At 36.4% G+C, this 18,066-nt stretch overlaps 1 protein-coding gene across 2 annotated transcripts in view; it reads left to right on the forward strand.

The window, feature by feature from the left end:
• Positions 1–18,066, forward strand: part of TTC3 (tetratricopeptide repeat domain 3) — a 62,346-nt gene that overhangs the window by 35,194 nt on the left and 9,086 nt on the right. For both annotated transcript variants that reach the window (XM_032186242.1, XM_032186249.1), the window contains exons 22-36: positions 891–1,013; positions 1,185–1,286; positions 2,911–3,003; positions 3,576–3,640; positions 5,495–5,631; positions 6,411–6,734; positions 7,489–7,752; positions 8,188–8,234; positions 8,654–8,710; positions 9,694–9,770; positions 10,512–10,661; positions 11,458–12,355; positions 14,186–14,251; positions 14,821–14,970; positions 16,698–16,837. In XM_032186242.1, the coding sequence (XP_032042133.1) occupies positions 891–1,013; positions 1,185–1,286; positions 2,911–3,003; positions 3,576–3,640; positions 5,495–5,631; positions 6,411–6,734; positions 7,489–7,752; positions 8,188–8,234; positions 8,654–8,710; positions 9,694–9,770; positions 10,512–10,661; positions 11,458–12,355; positions 14,186–14,251; positions 14,821–14,970; positions 16,698–16,837 (2,693 nt within the window). The remainder of the gene's footprint in view (positions 1–890; positions 1,014–1,184; positions 1,287–2,910; positions 3,004–3,575; positions 3,641–5,494; positions 5,632–6,410; positions 6,735–7,488; positions 7,753–8,187; positions 8,235–8,653; positions 8,711–9,693; positions 9,771–10,511; positions 10,662–11,457; positions 12,356–14,185; positions 14,252–14,820; positions 14,971–16,697; positions 16,838–18,066) is intronic.

Raw genomic sequence — 18,066 nt, forward strand, 5'->3', positions numbered from 1 at the left:
TGGGAGACTTTGACTGTATAGTTCTTAAAGTAAAATTCCTTGTTTGAATTGAAAAATCCAACTTCTGGTTCTGAAATTACAAATTACTCTTTTGTATTGAAAAGCTTTTTAATTTTTTAATTTTTGGTGGTGTTATTGCTTTGAAGTTTACTATGCCATGAAAGTCAAGACACACGAGCTGCTCAGCATGCAGGCACTCTGACACAGCAGAGCATGTGAGGTTACTCACTGTATGAAAGTGGCTATACTGTATTAACCTGTTTTGTTTCTGGTCAAAGCAGCAGTTCTGTTGTTTCCTAACAGTGTGACGGGTGCAATGATTTTTCATAGACATCAGGCTAATACTGTAGTAAGCTGGCCTTATACAGCTGTGGTCTGGGACTGCTCGAGACCGTAATGCAAATATCTGAAAGGCTGCAACTGGAGGTCTATTTGTTTCTAATAATGTTTCATTAATTTGGGCTCAATGCCAACACCAAGGGACTTGGAACGCACTTGACATAAACCTATTTTAATATCTTTACCTTTAGATGCTGTTTAGGGAGACCTCACTAGCTCCAGTGCAGCACCAGGTCTGAGCTGTCCCTGGGAATTTTGGTATAGAAAACTTACTATATTCTCATGCAATTCAAATTTGTTAAGCATGTATAAACCTGCACATAGGAAAACTGTGGTACTTAGTTGATAGCAATTCAAATGAGCTTTTGAATATTTTGGCATAAAATACAATCTTGCATGGCTTTCACTAGTAAAAGTTACCTTTTGGTATTAGTTGTATGCTGTTCAAAAAGTGACGTCTGTCTGTTTCACTGGAAAGTTCCCTGGAAGTAGATATTTAATCTTCTCTTGGTTTCTGTGCAATTTATCTGATACTGTTTTATGTTTCTCAGTTGATCTTAAAGAATTGTATCGAGGAATGCAAGTTCCCTCCAGAACCAGATGCAGTCTGTCGCTATCAGCAATGCCATGGCCACTCCAAAATCCAAATATTTTTTACAGATCCGGACTTTAAGGTAAATTTTAGTTTAAAAGGGTTTGGGGAATGCAGTATCCTGTTTTCATGTTTTCTATCCACTTTTATATTAGACCACTATCTAGAACACACCATTTTATTCTATCTTTTGTTAGTTGTGCACTGTTTTTCTGTTGTCTTCAAAGATGTTAATATTATTTTCCAATGTTAGGGTTTTATACGTATTACCTGCTGTCAGCAATGTAGAGTGGAATTTCATATCAGCTGTTGGAAAAAGTTGAAAACTACAAACTACAGTGATAAAAATGATAAGGTAAGACCTGTGTCAGACTAGAAGCTTTTTTTTTTTTTTTTGGTCAATATTACAGCATTCCTTTGGTCTGTGGGAAGTGAAGTGGAACATATATATGGCTGTAGCATTCATTTGACAATAGCAAGAAGAGAGACAGGAAAGAGGGGTCTCTTGCTAAATTGTCTAATATGCAAGTGTGGGCAAAGCTTGCTTTTGTCTACAGAAGAAAGGCTTGTGTATTTGTGGTGGTTTTACCCTGCTACACAGCAGAACTCCACTATAACCGCTCTCTCATTGCCCCTCCTCAAAGGAAAAGGGGAAGAAAATACAATGAAAAGGGCTCAAGGGTTGAAATCAGAGGGGATAGGGAGATCACTCAATTATCATTACAGGGAAAACAAATTTCGTATAGGGAGATTAAAATAATTTGCTGCATATTACTAACAGACTACAGAACAGTGGGAAGCTAAAAGCAAGCTAAAAACACCTTCCTCCTATCCACTCTCTCCTACCTCCTCCCCCTGAGCAGCACAGGGGAATGGGGTCAGTCCCCAACACTTCTCCACTGCTCCCTCAGGGTCCCTCCCTGCCCCTGCTCCCCATGGGGTCCCTCCCACGGGATGCCGTCCTTCCCAAACTGAGCCTGCGGGGGCTGCCCACAGGCAGCAGCTCTTCAAGCACTGCTCCCACACGGCTCTGCACCTGCCCAGGGCCTGCTCCTGCGGGGGCTCTCCATGGGCCGCAGCCTCCTCCAGGCCACATCCACCTGCTCCACGTGGGCTCCTCCATAGGCCGCAGCGTGGAGATCTGCTCCATGTGGCTGCAGGGGGACAGCCTGCTCCACCAGGGGCCTCTCCACAGGCCACAGGGGAACTGCTGCTGCCTGCCTGGAGCACCTCCTGCCCTCCTGCTGCACTGACCTTGGGGGCTGCAGGGCTGGTTCTGACCCCTCTCTTCAGGCTGCTGTTGCATGGCCTTTTTCTCCTTTTCTCCATTTCTTAAATCTGATCTCACGGAGGTGCAAACAACATCACTTACTGTTTGGCTCTGACCAGTGGCAGGTCTCTTTTGGAGCCATCTGGAGCTGGCTCTTATCTAATATGGGGCAGCTGCTGGGCCCCACTCACAGAGGCCACCCCTGCAGCCCCCACTCCTACCAAAATCTTGCCACATAAATCCGATGCAGTATGCTTAGCCTGTTTCTATTACATCGTTTATGTTCTCCCATATAGAAGTGTATTCCTTCTACAGTCTTGCTGTTGAAGAAATGAACTGACATTGAGTATATCTAAAGTAATTTTACAAAAGATGATATTGGCAGTCAATATAAAATGAAGAGAAATCCAGGGAGGGTATGAACTCAAAGTAATATTCTTAAAGTTGACTCTTGAACCTGAAGTTGGAGGAGGAGGGGATTTACTGTGGCTTTGAGAATAACAAGTATATGCCATAGGTATAGGAACCTTTGGATTTGCAGTTCTTGCCAAGTCAGCTGTGATTTTCTATCCTCATCCAGTAAGAGTTTAGGCACATGGTAGCTTTAATTACCTTGTTGAACTCAAATAAAGAAACTGTAATCTGTATAAAAACATAGAATTTGTATGAATTTAAATGTCTTCTTTGTGTGTACCGTTTTCTCCTACAGGATTTTCTTCAAGAATTATGTTTCACTCCTGATTGTACGGGTCTTATTTCAAAAATAGTTATTTTCAATTCTTCTGGTTTGGTAAAATGCGAAGTAAGTAAATGTTCATATAAAATATGAAAATAATCTTTAAAATATTTACTTTGGTGAAGGAGATAAAGTGAAGGTGATAATGTAACTCAGAAATAATATGCAAGTTCATAAGTAATATGTTATCTTCACTAAAAATCTGAGCATTATTTAGGGACGTAAATTACCTGTTCTGTTCTTAACCTTGTTTTGGTTAGAACTGTCACTGAAGGGAACTGGAAATGTTTCTGTTGGTCTGTGAGAAGCGGAAAAAAAAAAAAAAAAAAAGACTGTAAATTTTGCTTCCTGCCCACTAGTAAACTAGAACTAGAAACAGCATGCAGTTCTTCTGGCCTTGTGTTATATTTCCACTTGTCTTTTTTTTTCAGAGAAATATATTGCTGTGTACTAAGTTGTAGTAGTAGAAGAAGGTATTTAGGTAGACATTCATGAGGCATATGTGCAAGGGTGCACGGTGTCTTTTGTAGTATTACTTTCATTGTTTTCCAAAGCATAAAATGCTGTTTGGTTTTGAGAACATTAATGTTGCATTGTAACCCAAGTTTTAATCAATGTGATGTCAATTGTTTTGGTAGTTTGAACAAAAAATCACAAAACCCAAGGAACCACCAAGAGCCAATATTAAACAGAAATGCTCAAGGTAAGCTCTCTACCATTTAAAAATAAGTTCAGTCATTTTGGAGGAGGGAGTTTTTTTCTAGAAATTAATTTCTTATGAATTGCTAAAACACCACAGGTACTTTGGAAAGCTATTCTTGTCCTTTACATCTGAAAAGATGTATTTGAATGAACGGAAATCATTTTTTGATTAAAAAAAAAAAAAAAAAAAAGCAGACTGGGAAGTCGGGTAAAAGTACTTTATTGTCCCATCATAAAAATATTTAAATTAACTTATAAACCTGTAGCTCTGTATATTATTTTTACAAATATGAGCACAGAAGGGCATTGACTGATATTTCTGAATAAATTATTGTTGTTATTGTTGTTAAAATTATTGTTAGCTCTCTAGTGGTCTTAGTTCTTTAAATCATCATTTTTATTTTGGTCACAGGATGTGACCATTCCTCTTCAAATATATGGGATATGAGTTGTTGCAAAAACTGATATACCGCACCTTCCTATTGAGGATTACATTGTCCATTGCACCATTGATTTCTTGGCAACTAGCACCTGACTATAGCTTTTGACTATAAATGGACATAGACATCTTTTAAGCCCGTATACCTGAAACCTAATTCACTGTGAAATGTGTGGGTGGTGAAGTAACATCGTATGGTACAATTATGATGCAGAGGCTATGTGTAGAACTTAGGAACTCTCTTTACTTCAGCTCTCCATGCATGTCCTTCATTTGTGCTAAGATATTTAACAATTGGAATGCTAAAAGAATGGTTTTCTGTTAATTTTCATAATGGTTCGAGTGTCCTAATAAAAACACAGTGTTGCAAGTTGAGTGCATCTGGATTAGAATACCACCACTATTTTCAATCTTAAATTGCAAGCGTTGTTCTATTCCTATGTTGCTAGAGGGAAGAAGTCAGCAAGATTTTAGCTGTGTGGGAGAAGAATCACTGCATAGCATAAGTTCAGCACCACACCATCTAGCGAAGTTTATAGGAATGATTAGAAATCAATGTAAATAAAAACTCCATATAGTAATGATATTTCAGTAAGTTAGTACCAAAACCTTTGACATAACTGAATTGAGCTTAACTCGATTCAGTTAACTATAGCTATAGTATAGCTATAGTATAGTATACTACATGTATATACATTATATACTATAGTATATTATATATACACTATAGTATATAGTATAGTATATACTATATATACTATATATAAAATATATATAGTGTGTGTATATATACTATATATATACACACTGGTGTGTGTCTATATACATACTGTATATACTGCATATACACAGTATATATACTCTCTATATAGTATATATACTATACTACATACTAGTATAGTGTACTATATAGTATGTACTATATATAGTATATATACTATAGTATATAGTACACTATAGCTATACTATAGCTGAAGCAAAATTATAAATAATGAGACATTAAAATTAATTTAGAGTATCTTTTTGGAATAAAAATAAGTTAATAAAAGTCATATGGTATTATTTGGTGCAAAATGTTGTGTTATAAATTGAGAAGGGAAAAAAAAAAGTATTTCAGGTACTTAATGCTATTTCAGACATTAAAAGTAAAATTTGGAGTAAAATAATTTCAGGAATCTTGAGAATATTCCTACCATTACATACTTGTTTTTATGAGACTTTAATGAAATTTTGTGGTTTCTTAATGAGTTAAAAAAAAAAAAAAAAGTTTTATTATATATGTACTATTCAAAATAATATTTTACAGTGGAATGGAAGTGTATAGCTATTGTAAGACATGGAAAAAAAGTTAATTTGCCAAAGTAATTAGGCACATTTATCTTAACATTAGATTCACTGTTTAATTGTTTTTATCAGTTTTAGGAAGCTAAAAATGAAACAAGAAAAAAAAATACGAAGAAAATGTGCACGGAAGGATGCACTGAATGCTGCTAAACAGAAAATAGAAGAAAACCAGATGGGAAACGAACCATCTCAATACTGTGATCACAGTGGTATGTAGAATTATGGATGATTGTTCTAAAACAATATGAGATACCATAGTTAGCATTATGGATGTCCTAAATCAAATGACGGAAAACTACTAATTTTGGACATACCCTCCCCAAACCTGAAGACTTGTATAATTTTACCATAGGAACTTAAATTTATGCTAAGGATTGCTTTTTTCAGTTTTGGTTTTAGTCTCTATAAATAACTGGAAGTTTGTACTGTATGATGGTTTATGTTCCTTTTTGAACCAAGGAATCAAGAATGAAGTTCTTCATGTCTGAGCAGTCTTTGCTAGACTGATAGTCTTTGCATCCAAGGTATATGCTTGAATATTCAGAAATGTGCTTTTGCTCTGGAAACTGATGCTTGGGGAAGTTCTCTCTCTGCATCAGGGCTGGCATACAGCCTGCACAGAAAAAAATAAATTTGTACAGGCAATTGCTTCAAGCTGCTGTTATTGGCAGGTAAAAAAACATATTCTTTCCAAAATCCAGTTGAGGTGCTAAGGATTACTTTGTTGTGTAAACCAGATTTAAAGCCACGTACTGTCAAATTTATGAAGATAAAGCAAGTTTATATATTAAAAAATACATACATTATATAAAAAAAAAAATTGTAATTTTAGGTATTGTGAAAAAGCTAATATTAAAAATCCAGTAAAAAGAAAACTCCACTTAGTTCAGATTCTATGTTCTTTAAAGTTGATGCTTTTATTTGTGGCAAATAAACATGAAATCCTGTTATTCTTTTTTTCTTTTCTTTTTTTTTAATCCCACTTTAGGTTATGCAGGCTATGATCGAGGCTTATATACTGGTGATAGAGTCCTTCAGCGTATCATTCAAAATGCTGAGCAAATAAAAACTGCTGTTCGTGATGCTGCCAGACTGTTAAAGGAATTGCTTTCCTGGTCTGTAATCAGTGAGGAGGATTACACATCATATTGCAAAACTAGCAGCATGTCACATGCAGTGATGGAGCAGCTCATCAGTTACTTAATTCAGGAAAAAAACAGAGTGAAAACAAGGGGTTTTATTCATGTGTTGAGTGAGCTGGAAGAAGTGGATCCCAAGTTACAGAAGTGGATGAAACACCTTAACAACTTGGGTAGGCTATATGTTTATGTAATAGCAGAAGACCTTACCTGGTCATAATTGTTCAGTCTGCAGATGAATATAACCTCTATATTTTCCAGTCTTGCTTTGTTAACATTGATGGGTGATGAAGTGAAACTTTGTTCTTCTTCTTCATTTATTTGATCCATAGCAGGATTTCTAGAGTAAAAGATGTGACCATCAGTAACACAGCAACCACCTCTCTCTTCTCTGCAGAGACAAATTTTTCTGAATAAGCAAAGCATTTTAATGTAGGCAGGGCTTTGCCCATGTAGGAAAAAGAACTAAACATTTTTTTTTGCCAACAATTTTTTAGGCTTGAATGAGACTATTTGTCTAAATCATTTGCTTTTGGAAACATATGGTAAGATCACTTGGAAGTAGTTTAACTTGGTTCTCTTTGGTAGTGTTGCCTTGCTGTGTGGTTTCCTATTGAATTTATAATTGGATGAAGATACAAGTTTCTTTTTGCAGGCAAAATGGACATAAGGTACCAAGGATTCTTTATTTTGTGTTGTATCCATGTCCTTGAAGGAATTTGTAGAGATTTATTATAGTAAAATTCATATAAAATTCATTTGTCTTTTTTAGCTTGCATTTACATAAAAAAAAAGTTTTTACATAATCTTTCATCTACCATATATTTAATTTCTGGAACAAACGGTTCCTCTTTTAAGAGGAATATCACACTTGAAAAACAAACTCTGAGGCCTCAATAAAATGCTGTCTTTTTTCTACTCTTTCAGGGTTGACAGCTACAGAGAACTTTTTCCTTCAATATGGACAATTTTTAAAAGAACTTGATCTTTCTATTTTAACAACGCTTTGGAATGAGAAGTATGGTAGTAAATTTGATTACATGTCACCAAATTCTGAAGACAAAGAAGTTCTTGACTATTTCTCAAAACCGCCTCTAGAAAAAGCTCGTTGTTTTATATGGCTGTTAGAACTCAATAGAGAAAATTTTCCATCTCTTCATCAAGCTTTAGATGAATTCTTTGATAAAATGGGTAAATATGCTAAGGTCTCTATTCTCATAAGAATTGTATTTCTTCTGTTTTTACACCTCATCTGGTGTCCTCTGCAAAAGGCTGAAACCTCAGTAAATTACTAACCTCATTATATGGGAACTTATGTGTTCAGTGCATAAAATTCAATATAGTCTAAAAGGCAAATCACCCTTTTAAAGGGTACGGTCTGCTGTTTGTTTCAAGTGCCACAACTACCACATAAGTTAACCTTTATGCATATATGCAATCCAAACAAAATCGGTATTTTTCTTTAATTTTAAGCATAATGATTCTGCAACAACAGTCTTAGAGATGCCTCAATGGTATTTGAGGGAGTATAATAATTATTACTATGATTTCGTAGTTCACGGTTCTAAATTACTTGAAATAGTAATATTTTAGTTTATGAATATGACTTTGTTATCATTTTAATAGATGACCCTACCATCATATTAAAGAAGCAGGGAAATGAAGATATATTGGTAAGTTAACCTAGATATCAATCTTAATAATATGTGAAATCCCTTGCTCTTTTCTTTGGTGAATTAGAAATACAAGAATGAAGTAAAAGCAATTACAATAAAACTATTTTTATTTCAGCGTTACTTATATCTTAAAACAAATTGACGATTTCTGGTTCTCTCATTAAATTACTGTTAGTAGAATTGTGTTAATATATAATCAAGTGCCATTAAAAAATTAAGATGCATTTTAGTTCCTCCATCATTGCTTATCTTAATAACAATTTGAAGTGACCCAAACTTCTGATGGTTTTGTTTGCTTCTTGTTCTGTTCAAACCAGAATAAGAATTCTAGTATGACATTTTTGAACTCATATACTGGTTTTGGAAATGCATCGTAATTTTATTCTAATAAAAAAGTGATTCTTTTTTTCTTTCAGACTAACAATATCAAAGTTAAAAACAAAAACAGAAAGAAGAACTGTAGAGATTCAAAGGTCAGTAACTTTTTAGCTGCCTACTATAAATAGTCTTTTTAGAGTTGCTGGAGGTCAGATGTATAGCGTCTGTTTTCCTGAATATATTGTGGAGGTTATTCCATGAAATGTTTTTTTCCTGAAGAAGTAGTAAGCTGTGTAGACTCAATTAACACAATTTTCCTTGTTTTGTTACAGTATGAATTTGTCAACATAAAACAAGTTTCTAGACCTGAAAAATAGATGCGTTTCATTTAATGCTCAGAAAAAATGTTACTTGTTCAGTGTTTTATAGATTTTCCTAGAAATAATATTCTAGCTGAAAGTGATCTTTTATATTGATTGTCTCAGATGCAGTCATCTTGATTTCATCCATGCCCCCAATGTTTTATATTTTTTGTCATGAAGTTCAAGTAAAATGAAGATTCAAGTTATTTTCATCAGCCAGAATTTTCCTTTTCTTTTTTTTTTCCTAACGGACCCATTTGTACAAGTCCGTGTATTTCTAAAGTTAATAAGTAATAAAAAATAAAAGATAACTAAAGCATGTAATAGGTGAACATAAGAATAGGAGATATAATACTAAAACTGTTGAACTAGGGATCACTCAGACTTGCCTGTAGTAAAATTATTAAAGTTTGAAGGCTCTCAATTATAGTGGAAGAGATTCCTAGAAATTCAGTTGATATGCAGAGCAATGGAATGAGTTTAGACAGAAGTCTTAACAAAAAAGCTGTATTTGTTATAAAACTCAGTGAAAAATCAGGCACATCTAAAGGAAAAAAACAAAACACACTGTTTTGTCTGTTGGAATGTCCCAATTTCTTCTTCCAAAATAAATTCTGAAGAAGAAATTAATAATCTAAAGTTAAGGAGCTTGTCATTGTGGATTAATACTGATAATTGTACTTAGCAGTTTTGCAGTTCCATAGTCTGCGTACTCATACTGTTCACATCAGATCATTTTCCAGTAAGAAAAATAATAATAATCTGTTTTTAATTAGTCTATTTTAGTATTATCCAGTGGAGTTAGTACAGCACCAATAGAGGAAGAAAAGATATTTATAGAAGAAAATACATTGTAAGTATCATCATGTACCTTTGCTTTTATTGCCCAAACTTCAAAGTACTTTGCCAGGTACCAGAGATGACAGGCTTTGAAACACTTTAGAAAGTCTGGGTTCCTATCTCAGTGTTTTTTGAGATGACCTTAATATGAGCTTCCAGAGAGCCACTACTTCTCTGCTTCCTGGACAGGTGTATTGGGTATTAGAATTTTTAAAATCTTAATAAGAGAGAAGCAAATGATTAGCAGGTTGCAGCCCAATAAGTCTTCTAGGCCAGAAGGGATTCTTTCAAGTAACATCTTATCTTCCTCTTCCATTTTACTGTAGGAAGAAATTGGTTGATAAGTCCATATACATACCATTAGTCACAAAAGAACTTTGCCTTCTATGCTGTATCAAGCAGGTTGTGATGTAGGACACGGCTCAGAATTTTTGTGGTAATCAGCAGTCAAACTCCTGTGTCCTGAGCCTGGTTTTGCTCGCTCTTCTAGATGTGAAAGCTGCTAGGAAAGAACTAAGACCTATTACTAACAGTTACTAGTTAACGGGTCAGTTATTCTCAATTTAAGAAGTTTAGCAGTTAAGTATTTGGGGGATAACGTTTATTCTGTTGGTAGGAAAGAGTTTGCTGTTTGGGATATTTCTTAGCACCTGTGTAGCTACCGTATGGTAATAATGTTCTCAGTATATGTGAAAAACGCAGTTATTTCCAGAGACAAGAATCATTGTTCCTATTCTTTTTTTTCAAATCTTAGAGATTTTGCATACTTTTATGAACCATGTATAATCCCAGAATATCTTCGAGGACGAGAGGAATTTGAAGCTGTATATGACATTTCAAGTAGTAACACCTATCAAAGACTTTTGGATGATAATCCAGATCAAACCTGTGAAAGTTTATATGAGTACGTATACATTTCTGTGCTTAGCAGTTCAAAAAATTTTACTGTTTAAGCTGAAATACATATAAGTTCTATATCATTGTTTTAGAAAATTAAAACTATACTATTTCTAGACAGAAGTGACAGAAGTAATTGGGAATAAAGTATCTGATTCCCAGCATAGAAATAATTGACAATTATGAACAGTAGGAAAGCTCTAATTTTGGACCACTGCAGGAAAACTGAGGCCTTGCATTTAAGAATGTGCTTGCAAGTAATAAAGGAAAACTGTCAAATGGCAAACTGTAGTTTTGCTTTGAAACAGTGAGCAGGATGGCATTTCTGACTTCTGAAGATGTAATTTATCTGTTCATTTCATCGGTACTCACAGTAGTCATTCCTAAATGTCAAAATAAAGGCATGTAACAACACAGAGACGATGGCTCAATACAGTTTATTGACAGCATATTTTATGTATCTGTTGTCTAATGGCAACTAACAGATGTTGCCTAGACAGTCTATTTCTTATTTTGATCCTTTCAATTCTCAGTTAACTGTGGTGTGTACATTTTCTGCAATAATGCCTCACATAAATATCATTTGCTTTTTGGAGACAAAAATGTTACGTGCAACATCCTACTTAAAAACACATTTTATTAAGGCCAGAATTTGAGTTGTTATGGCCTGTTGCAGGTATGCACATAAGTGTGTTTTCAGTTAGTGGCAGGTTTCTGAGTAAGATGTGGACAAGTAAAAAAAAATGACAGAAAATTTTGTATGAGAAAACCTTGATTAACAATTACAACTTTTTTTTTTAAAGCTATTTCTCTCAAATATTGGAAGAACATGGTCCTATGGAAATTAATAATAAATTGCTAACTGGGGAATACGAACATTTCCCTGAAGAAGCTCGAAAGATTGTAGAAGATGAAGGTGGTCTGAAATCTTTTCTTCTGAAATCCCATCGTTTCGTTATGGTGGATAACATTATTAGCTTACTAAAGCATGAAGTTCTTATAAAAGAAAATATAAACAGGAATGAGACTGAAGTTAATGAAGAAGAAAATTTTATTGTCTGTGATGTGCAAGAAAATCCTTTCCAGAACAAGCTACAGCTAAATCCAGCTGCTAAGGAATTCAAACCCCTGTCTTATCTTGAGCAACCTCATATATCTACATCTCCTGATATAATAGTAGCAAGCTATGACACTCCACAGTATTTGCCCTGTTCTTTACCCGCTTCATGTCAATCAATGCTTAGTCAGAATATTGCTACCGTAGAAAATAGGTCGTCTTTTTCTGAAGTTTTACTAGAATGCTTTGATTCTGAAAATCTCGATATGTTCTTGCCTCAGCCTTCCTGGGGTTATCGATGTGAAAGAATATCGCCAATGACTTCTCAAATGCCTCTCATTTCAAACGTTGCCGAGCAACCTCATTATATTTATGCTGACCATGTAGCTCATCGGGATAATGATGAATCAGCTATTTCAGACAGAAAATGTGTCTGCAGCAGTTTAACACCAACAGAAACACAACCATACAAAGACCCTCAGTGCCTGTTGAACTCGGATAACTCATTTTATGAGGGCAGTGTTGCTGTTGCAAATAGCACAAATGAAGCTGCATGTTGTCTACGGGTGACTAAGAAGGGAAAAGCAAGCAGAAGTATACCTGTAATGAAAAACAATCCTCATACAAGAATGATAGCTGTTCAGGTAAGAGATTGAAATGGAACCATTATTTGAGAACTTCTAAGTGACAAAAGGTAGTGTTGGGCATCTTGCGCTAGGTTTCTGCTGCTGTGCAAAGTGCAACACCTTTTGGGATGATTTCTTTATGACTTCCCAAAGGGTCAAATGTTGTATAGAGTTTCAAGAGGAAACCTGCAAGTAATGCTTCAAGTTACTCAAATGTAGGAGATATTAACAATAGTATTAGTGTTCTCTACTATTTATCTTTCTGAAAAGGCCACAAGTTGGAAAATACTGAGGTGTTTATCAGACTGGGAGCTTCCTTAGAATTTCATTTTAAATTGCTGATGCTTTTTTCTGTTATCTTTGGGTTTCATTTGTAATTCTTTATAGAACAGTCTCTGAATTTTGTTCTGCTTGAAGTTTTTGGAGATCTTTTGACCCAGAGTCAAGAGAGGGAACTAGTGCACACAAGTGAAAACATTGCTTTAGAGGTTATTGGACGTGCTTCTGTATCATCTTTTTTTTTTCATTTTGTTCAGTGACTTGTTTTAACTTGTACAGTATTTGAGGATTTAGATGGTTTGTAGATTCTAACCATCGCTGGCTGATGCTTACCTGGCGGTTCACAGGGATGGCCCAGCTGTAGGGTGAGTTCAAAGGCAAACTCCCTTTACCTTACTTTTTCCTCCTGAAGAAGGAAAGCAACAACAAAACAAAAGAGAAAATTTGTCCTGCAGGCACAGGAAGCATTGCTGAAAATTCTTAAAGGGGCACAGCATGCAGCTGACCAGAAGAAGGGACCAAAACATTTACTTATTAATGCACCCCAAGGATTAATCAGCATGGGCCACTCAAGAAAATGCACTTAAAGTAACAGAGACAGTGATCGCATGCAAAAGTTACAGAATACAGTTTGGGCTAGGAAGCCAGGTTTTCAGGGTTAGAGATATGGCAGTTTAAGGGAGGAACAACTATTTATAGCTGTATGATGAAATAATCATATTTTTATTATTGTTTTCTAAATTATGAAAATGTTAATGTGTTTCATTGCTTTCTTTTTTGTTTTTCTTGTTTTGTTTTGTTCCAAAGCTTGTTATGTGTACACTTCTTTGCTTTAAGTCTTTCCCAGGCAGTTACTGTAAGTTGTTTTCCTTTTGGCTGACCTAAAATGTGATTTCTGTTTGGTTCCTGAGCACGTGTAATGAATTGTTAATAGAAAAGGCAATGGTTTTCAATTTAGGGAATTCTGGTTAGCAGAGTTCAAAAGGTTACAATGCACAGAGGTATTTGTTTGCAAAAGTGTGGGAGAGCAAGGCATTTAACATCTGACTGTGGTTTTTAATAGCATGTTAGAGTGTAACGTAAACTCAATCTTCAGTATGTTGCAAGATTAGATTTTAAACTTTTTTTTTTTTCAGTAGGTCCTTGATGAGTGATACTGGAGGAAAACAAGCAGGGACTCTGGTCATTGAATGTAGTCCTTTTTAAATACAGGCACTTGTATCACAGATCTTGAGTTTAGGACAAGCCACAAAACACAGCTGCTCTGTGAGTTGTCAGACACTGGTTTTGCCAGTCTTAAGTTTTCAGATGTGTAGAGCGCAGCTGTGTTTAAAGACAGAAAGAACTGTCCCCAGTATAAATGCTTCATGGTCAATTAAACTAGGAAAAGATCAGGAAAAAAGTGCTTTCTTTATAGCTTGAATTCAATTTTGGGGACATATATTTCACGATGTAGTTGGATTCATGTAACTGTAGGTTAGGTACAAAAGCTTCAAAAACAGCTGGCATAGTAATTGCATATGTAAACAGGAGATTTTTCTCATCATTTAATGACTCTTTGTATTCTAGGTGAATCATGAAGTAGCTGATAGGGAAACTAATACCCTGCCTTTTCATCCATTTGAAATGCAACAAGTAAGTTACCTGTATATTTGTTCATATTTCTCATGAAGGAGTTTAAAGGAGTGCCCAAACATTCAGGACTGTGAAGATGAAGGTTATCTGAAAATAAGTTGTAACAGATGCTTTTGATTTTGAGGTGTTTTGTTGTTTGTTTTTTTTTTCCCACCCTTCCTGTTGGACCATAATCTGTAACGTCCTTCATCCAAACTTCATGTAGGCCCACAAAAAGGAGGCTGTCTCTGTTCAAATGTTGGAATATGTTTTAGAGGAAATTGAGTATTTCCTCCCCCAAAACCTTGAGGTTTGATTTAAATGTTCCATTGTAGCATGCAGGCAGCTCAGACTGATGTTAATGGCAGTCCTTTGTCCGTATCAGGAGATGAGCGAGAAAATATGGCCTTCCCTTCATACTCCATTCATGTCAGGCATTAATGTTCATTTCTGTTACACAGAAAACAACTCCCCCCAACAAAAGAAACAAACACGCTAAAAACCATCAGCTGGGAGCAGACTGGCTGTTGTGAATGTTTGCTGCCCTGTGGATAATGGCCGTTGAATTACTTTCTATAATTTATTTTCAGGGAGATATTCTACGTATGGAAAAAGAGCATCAGGTATTAAAAGAACAACTTAAAGAAGCACAGGAAAAATATGAACAGTTACAAAGCCGAAGCTCAGAGGAAATCAGTGTTTTAAAAGAGATGATAAAAAAAAGTGTTGAAGAGACAAAGGTAATGTTTTTATCCATGCAATGGTGGGGTTAGCAAAGACAAACTGCATTGGTTCACAGTATTGGTTGTGATAGGTCAACAGGATTTTTTGAAACTGTAGTCCTCATTGCTGTGAAGTCTTAACAGATCTGAAAATCTGTGTGGCATCTTCCTCAGAACACATTTAAATGAACACATTGGTTATTGGTTGTCTCCATCTAGTGGATAGGTACCGGCTTTGATTCAACCCAAAAAGAAAAAAGCACGATGTTATTGACTCTTTCCCTCTTCTTGAGGAGGAGGGATTCAAGTGGTCAGATTTGCTAGGACAGCTAACGGGCTTTTCCAGATGTTTTCCTTGAAATTGGCTGGGAGCAAGAGCAGGCTCCAGGCATCACCATCAGCCTATTATCATTTGGATTTTACAGTTAAAAGCCAAGTGTGCTACATGCTACTCATCTGTCTGCGTTTTAAAGGGAGTTTTTCAATTAAAAATAAATAAATCGGGTGAGACTAAAACCTTACCACCTCGCTTTATTCTTTAATAAGATCTTCAAATAAGGGGCCTGTCATTCAATCTCTAGCATCTTTTTCTTCCTTTCATTTGTGTATTGGAGTAAATTCCTGTACTGCATCTTGGGGAGGTCCTGAATTCCAGCTTTAACACTCACAGAATCATAGATTGGTTAGGGTTGGAAGGGTTCCACCCCCCTGCCATGGGCAGGGACATCTCCCACCAGTCCAGGTTGCCCAAAGCCCCATCCAGCCTGGCCTTGAACACTTCCAGGGATGGGAGCTGCTCTGGGCAACCTGTGCCAGGGCCTCACCACCCTCTGAGTGAAGAATTTCTTCCTTATATCTGATCTAAATCTACCCACTGTTAGTCTAAAACCATTACTCCTTGTCCGATCACTACACCCCCTGACAGAGAGTCCCTCCCCAGCTTTCCTGCAGGCCCCTTTAGGTACTGGAAGGCTGCTGTTAGGTCTCCCTGGGGCCTTCTCTTCTCCAGGCTGAACAACCCCAGCTCCCTCAGCCTGTCTTCACAGGAGAGGTGCTCCAGCCCCTTGATCATCCCCATGGCCCTCCTCTGGACTCATTCTAACAGGCCCATGTCCTTCTTATGCTGTGGGCCCCAGAGCTGAATGCAGAGCTCCAGGTGGGGTCTCATGAGAGGAGAATAGAGCAGAGGGGCAGAATCCCCTCCCTCACCCTGCTGGCCATGCTGCTTTTGATGCAGCCCAGGTACAGTTGGCTTTCTGGGCTGTCAGCACATAGTGCCAGCTCATGTCAAGCTTCTCACCCACCAACACCCTCCAGGCCTTCTCCTCAGCGCTGCTCTCAATCCGTTCTCCACCCATCCTGTGTTTGTGCTTGAAAGTGTGAGACCTTGCACTTGGCCCTGTTGAATGAGGCCCACCTCTCAAGGCTGCCCAGGTCCCTCTGGGTGTCATCCCTTCCCTCCAGCATGTCAACTGCACCACACAACTTGGTGTCATCAACAAACTTGCTGAGGGTGCACTCCAAGCTGCATGTGAAGATCATTGGAGTTAAGCATTAATGAGAATGCTGCCTGTTCTAAACACTTAGCCTAAAAGTACATTAAGCACTAAGTAAAATTTTGTCATTGTAAATGTTGCTGGCTAAGGTTTTGATCGTATGTCTGCAATCTGCTCTAACTTTAACTTGCATTTTAATAAAATACGATTTACAGAAATGATGTTTTGTTTTGTTTTGTTTTCTTTTAGGTATCAAAGAATGAACTAGACTGGCTTAATCAAGATTTAGAAATAAAAGTAAAAAAATGGCAACAGGAGAAAAAAGAAAATCAAGAGAACTTAAAAGCAATAAGGAACACCGTCAAAAAGCATATGGATACTAATGATAGGTACCAATTTTGAATACAGATTCACATCTGTAGATCTATGTTTTTGTCCCTTTGCTTGATTTTGTTTGTTTGTTTTAAAGCAGCAGTAAGTAGAGTTATTTCTGATAGCCTATGGTATGTTTCAGTATTTACTGATTTTATGAAGGAGAATTCAAACTTTTTGCCCTGATAATATTCTGAAATGAGTTAAATGCAGATCTTGAGTTAGGGTTGGTGTCAATAGGATCTACATGTAGTTATTTAACCTAATTAATGACTACTACTTCATCACTGTTTAAGATTTTCATGAGTTTTCCAGAAACTTGTAGATCAGCACTGTTTGTATACTTTTCTCCTTCATGATTTACCATTACTGCTTTGGTATGCTCCTCTGCAGCTGTATGATTAGCCTTAAATTTTAATTTCAATTTTCACTTTTTTGTTCCTCTTCCTCATATACAGTCAATTCAACTGCATCTTTCTTGCACACTTTTTACCTGTACTGCCACAGAACGTATCTGAAGATTAACTAGGGCTGCACGTTTCCTTCTTTTCTAGTCTTGTCCCCTACTTCTCAGATTCAAGTAAATCTGCAAGAACCACATAGATAGATACACCATGTATCTACTGTGTGGTTTTTTTTGTTTTGTTTGTTTGTTTTTGTTTTTAACCCCTCAATCATCCTAAAACAGAAGTCTGCAGGGCCTCCCATGGAACTTAGATCAGTAATATCCCATCGTGTCCCAATGTGCAGCAATCCCAGGCATTCCCCTGACAATTAGTTTTCCTGGCTATGAAGCAACGAGAGACAGCTTCAGTCAACCTCCTACTATAGTCGTGGAGCATCTAGGAAGTTACGTCACTGACACACTGAAAAAATAAATCCAGTGTCATTTGAAATAGTATTATAAGTAGCTTTCCCCAAAACATTTCAAGCACTTCAGCAATCTTTAAGTAGTCTACTCATTGGCTGTATAACCAACTAGAAGCTTTTTCACAGTAATAGGCTGGAATATGCGTGTCTGCTTTAGTGTTTTGTTGTGATATTGCAAGCACAGATAAGCATCTTAAAATGGCTGTCAGAAAACTGATGAAACTGACTTATTTAGTAATAATTTTTCTAATCAGGCTTGACAATACCTACTATACTTTTAATGTTCTCTGTCAGTTTTCAGACTTCAGAAGATATCCGTCCTTGAATGCTGTTGTATTATCTTTTATATGAATAGTTTGGGCTTTATTTTTTTTTT

This window comes from Aythya fuligula, chromosome 1 (assembly GCF_009819795.1).
Source record: "Aythya fuligula isolate bAytFul2 chromosome 1, bAytFul2.pri, whole genome shotgun sequence".
In the NCBI taxonomy this organism is placed as follows: domain Eukaryota; kingdom Metazoa; phylum Chordata; class Aves; order Anseriformes; family Anatidae; genus Aythya; species Aythya fuligula.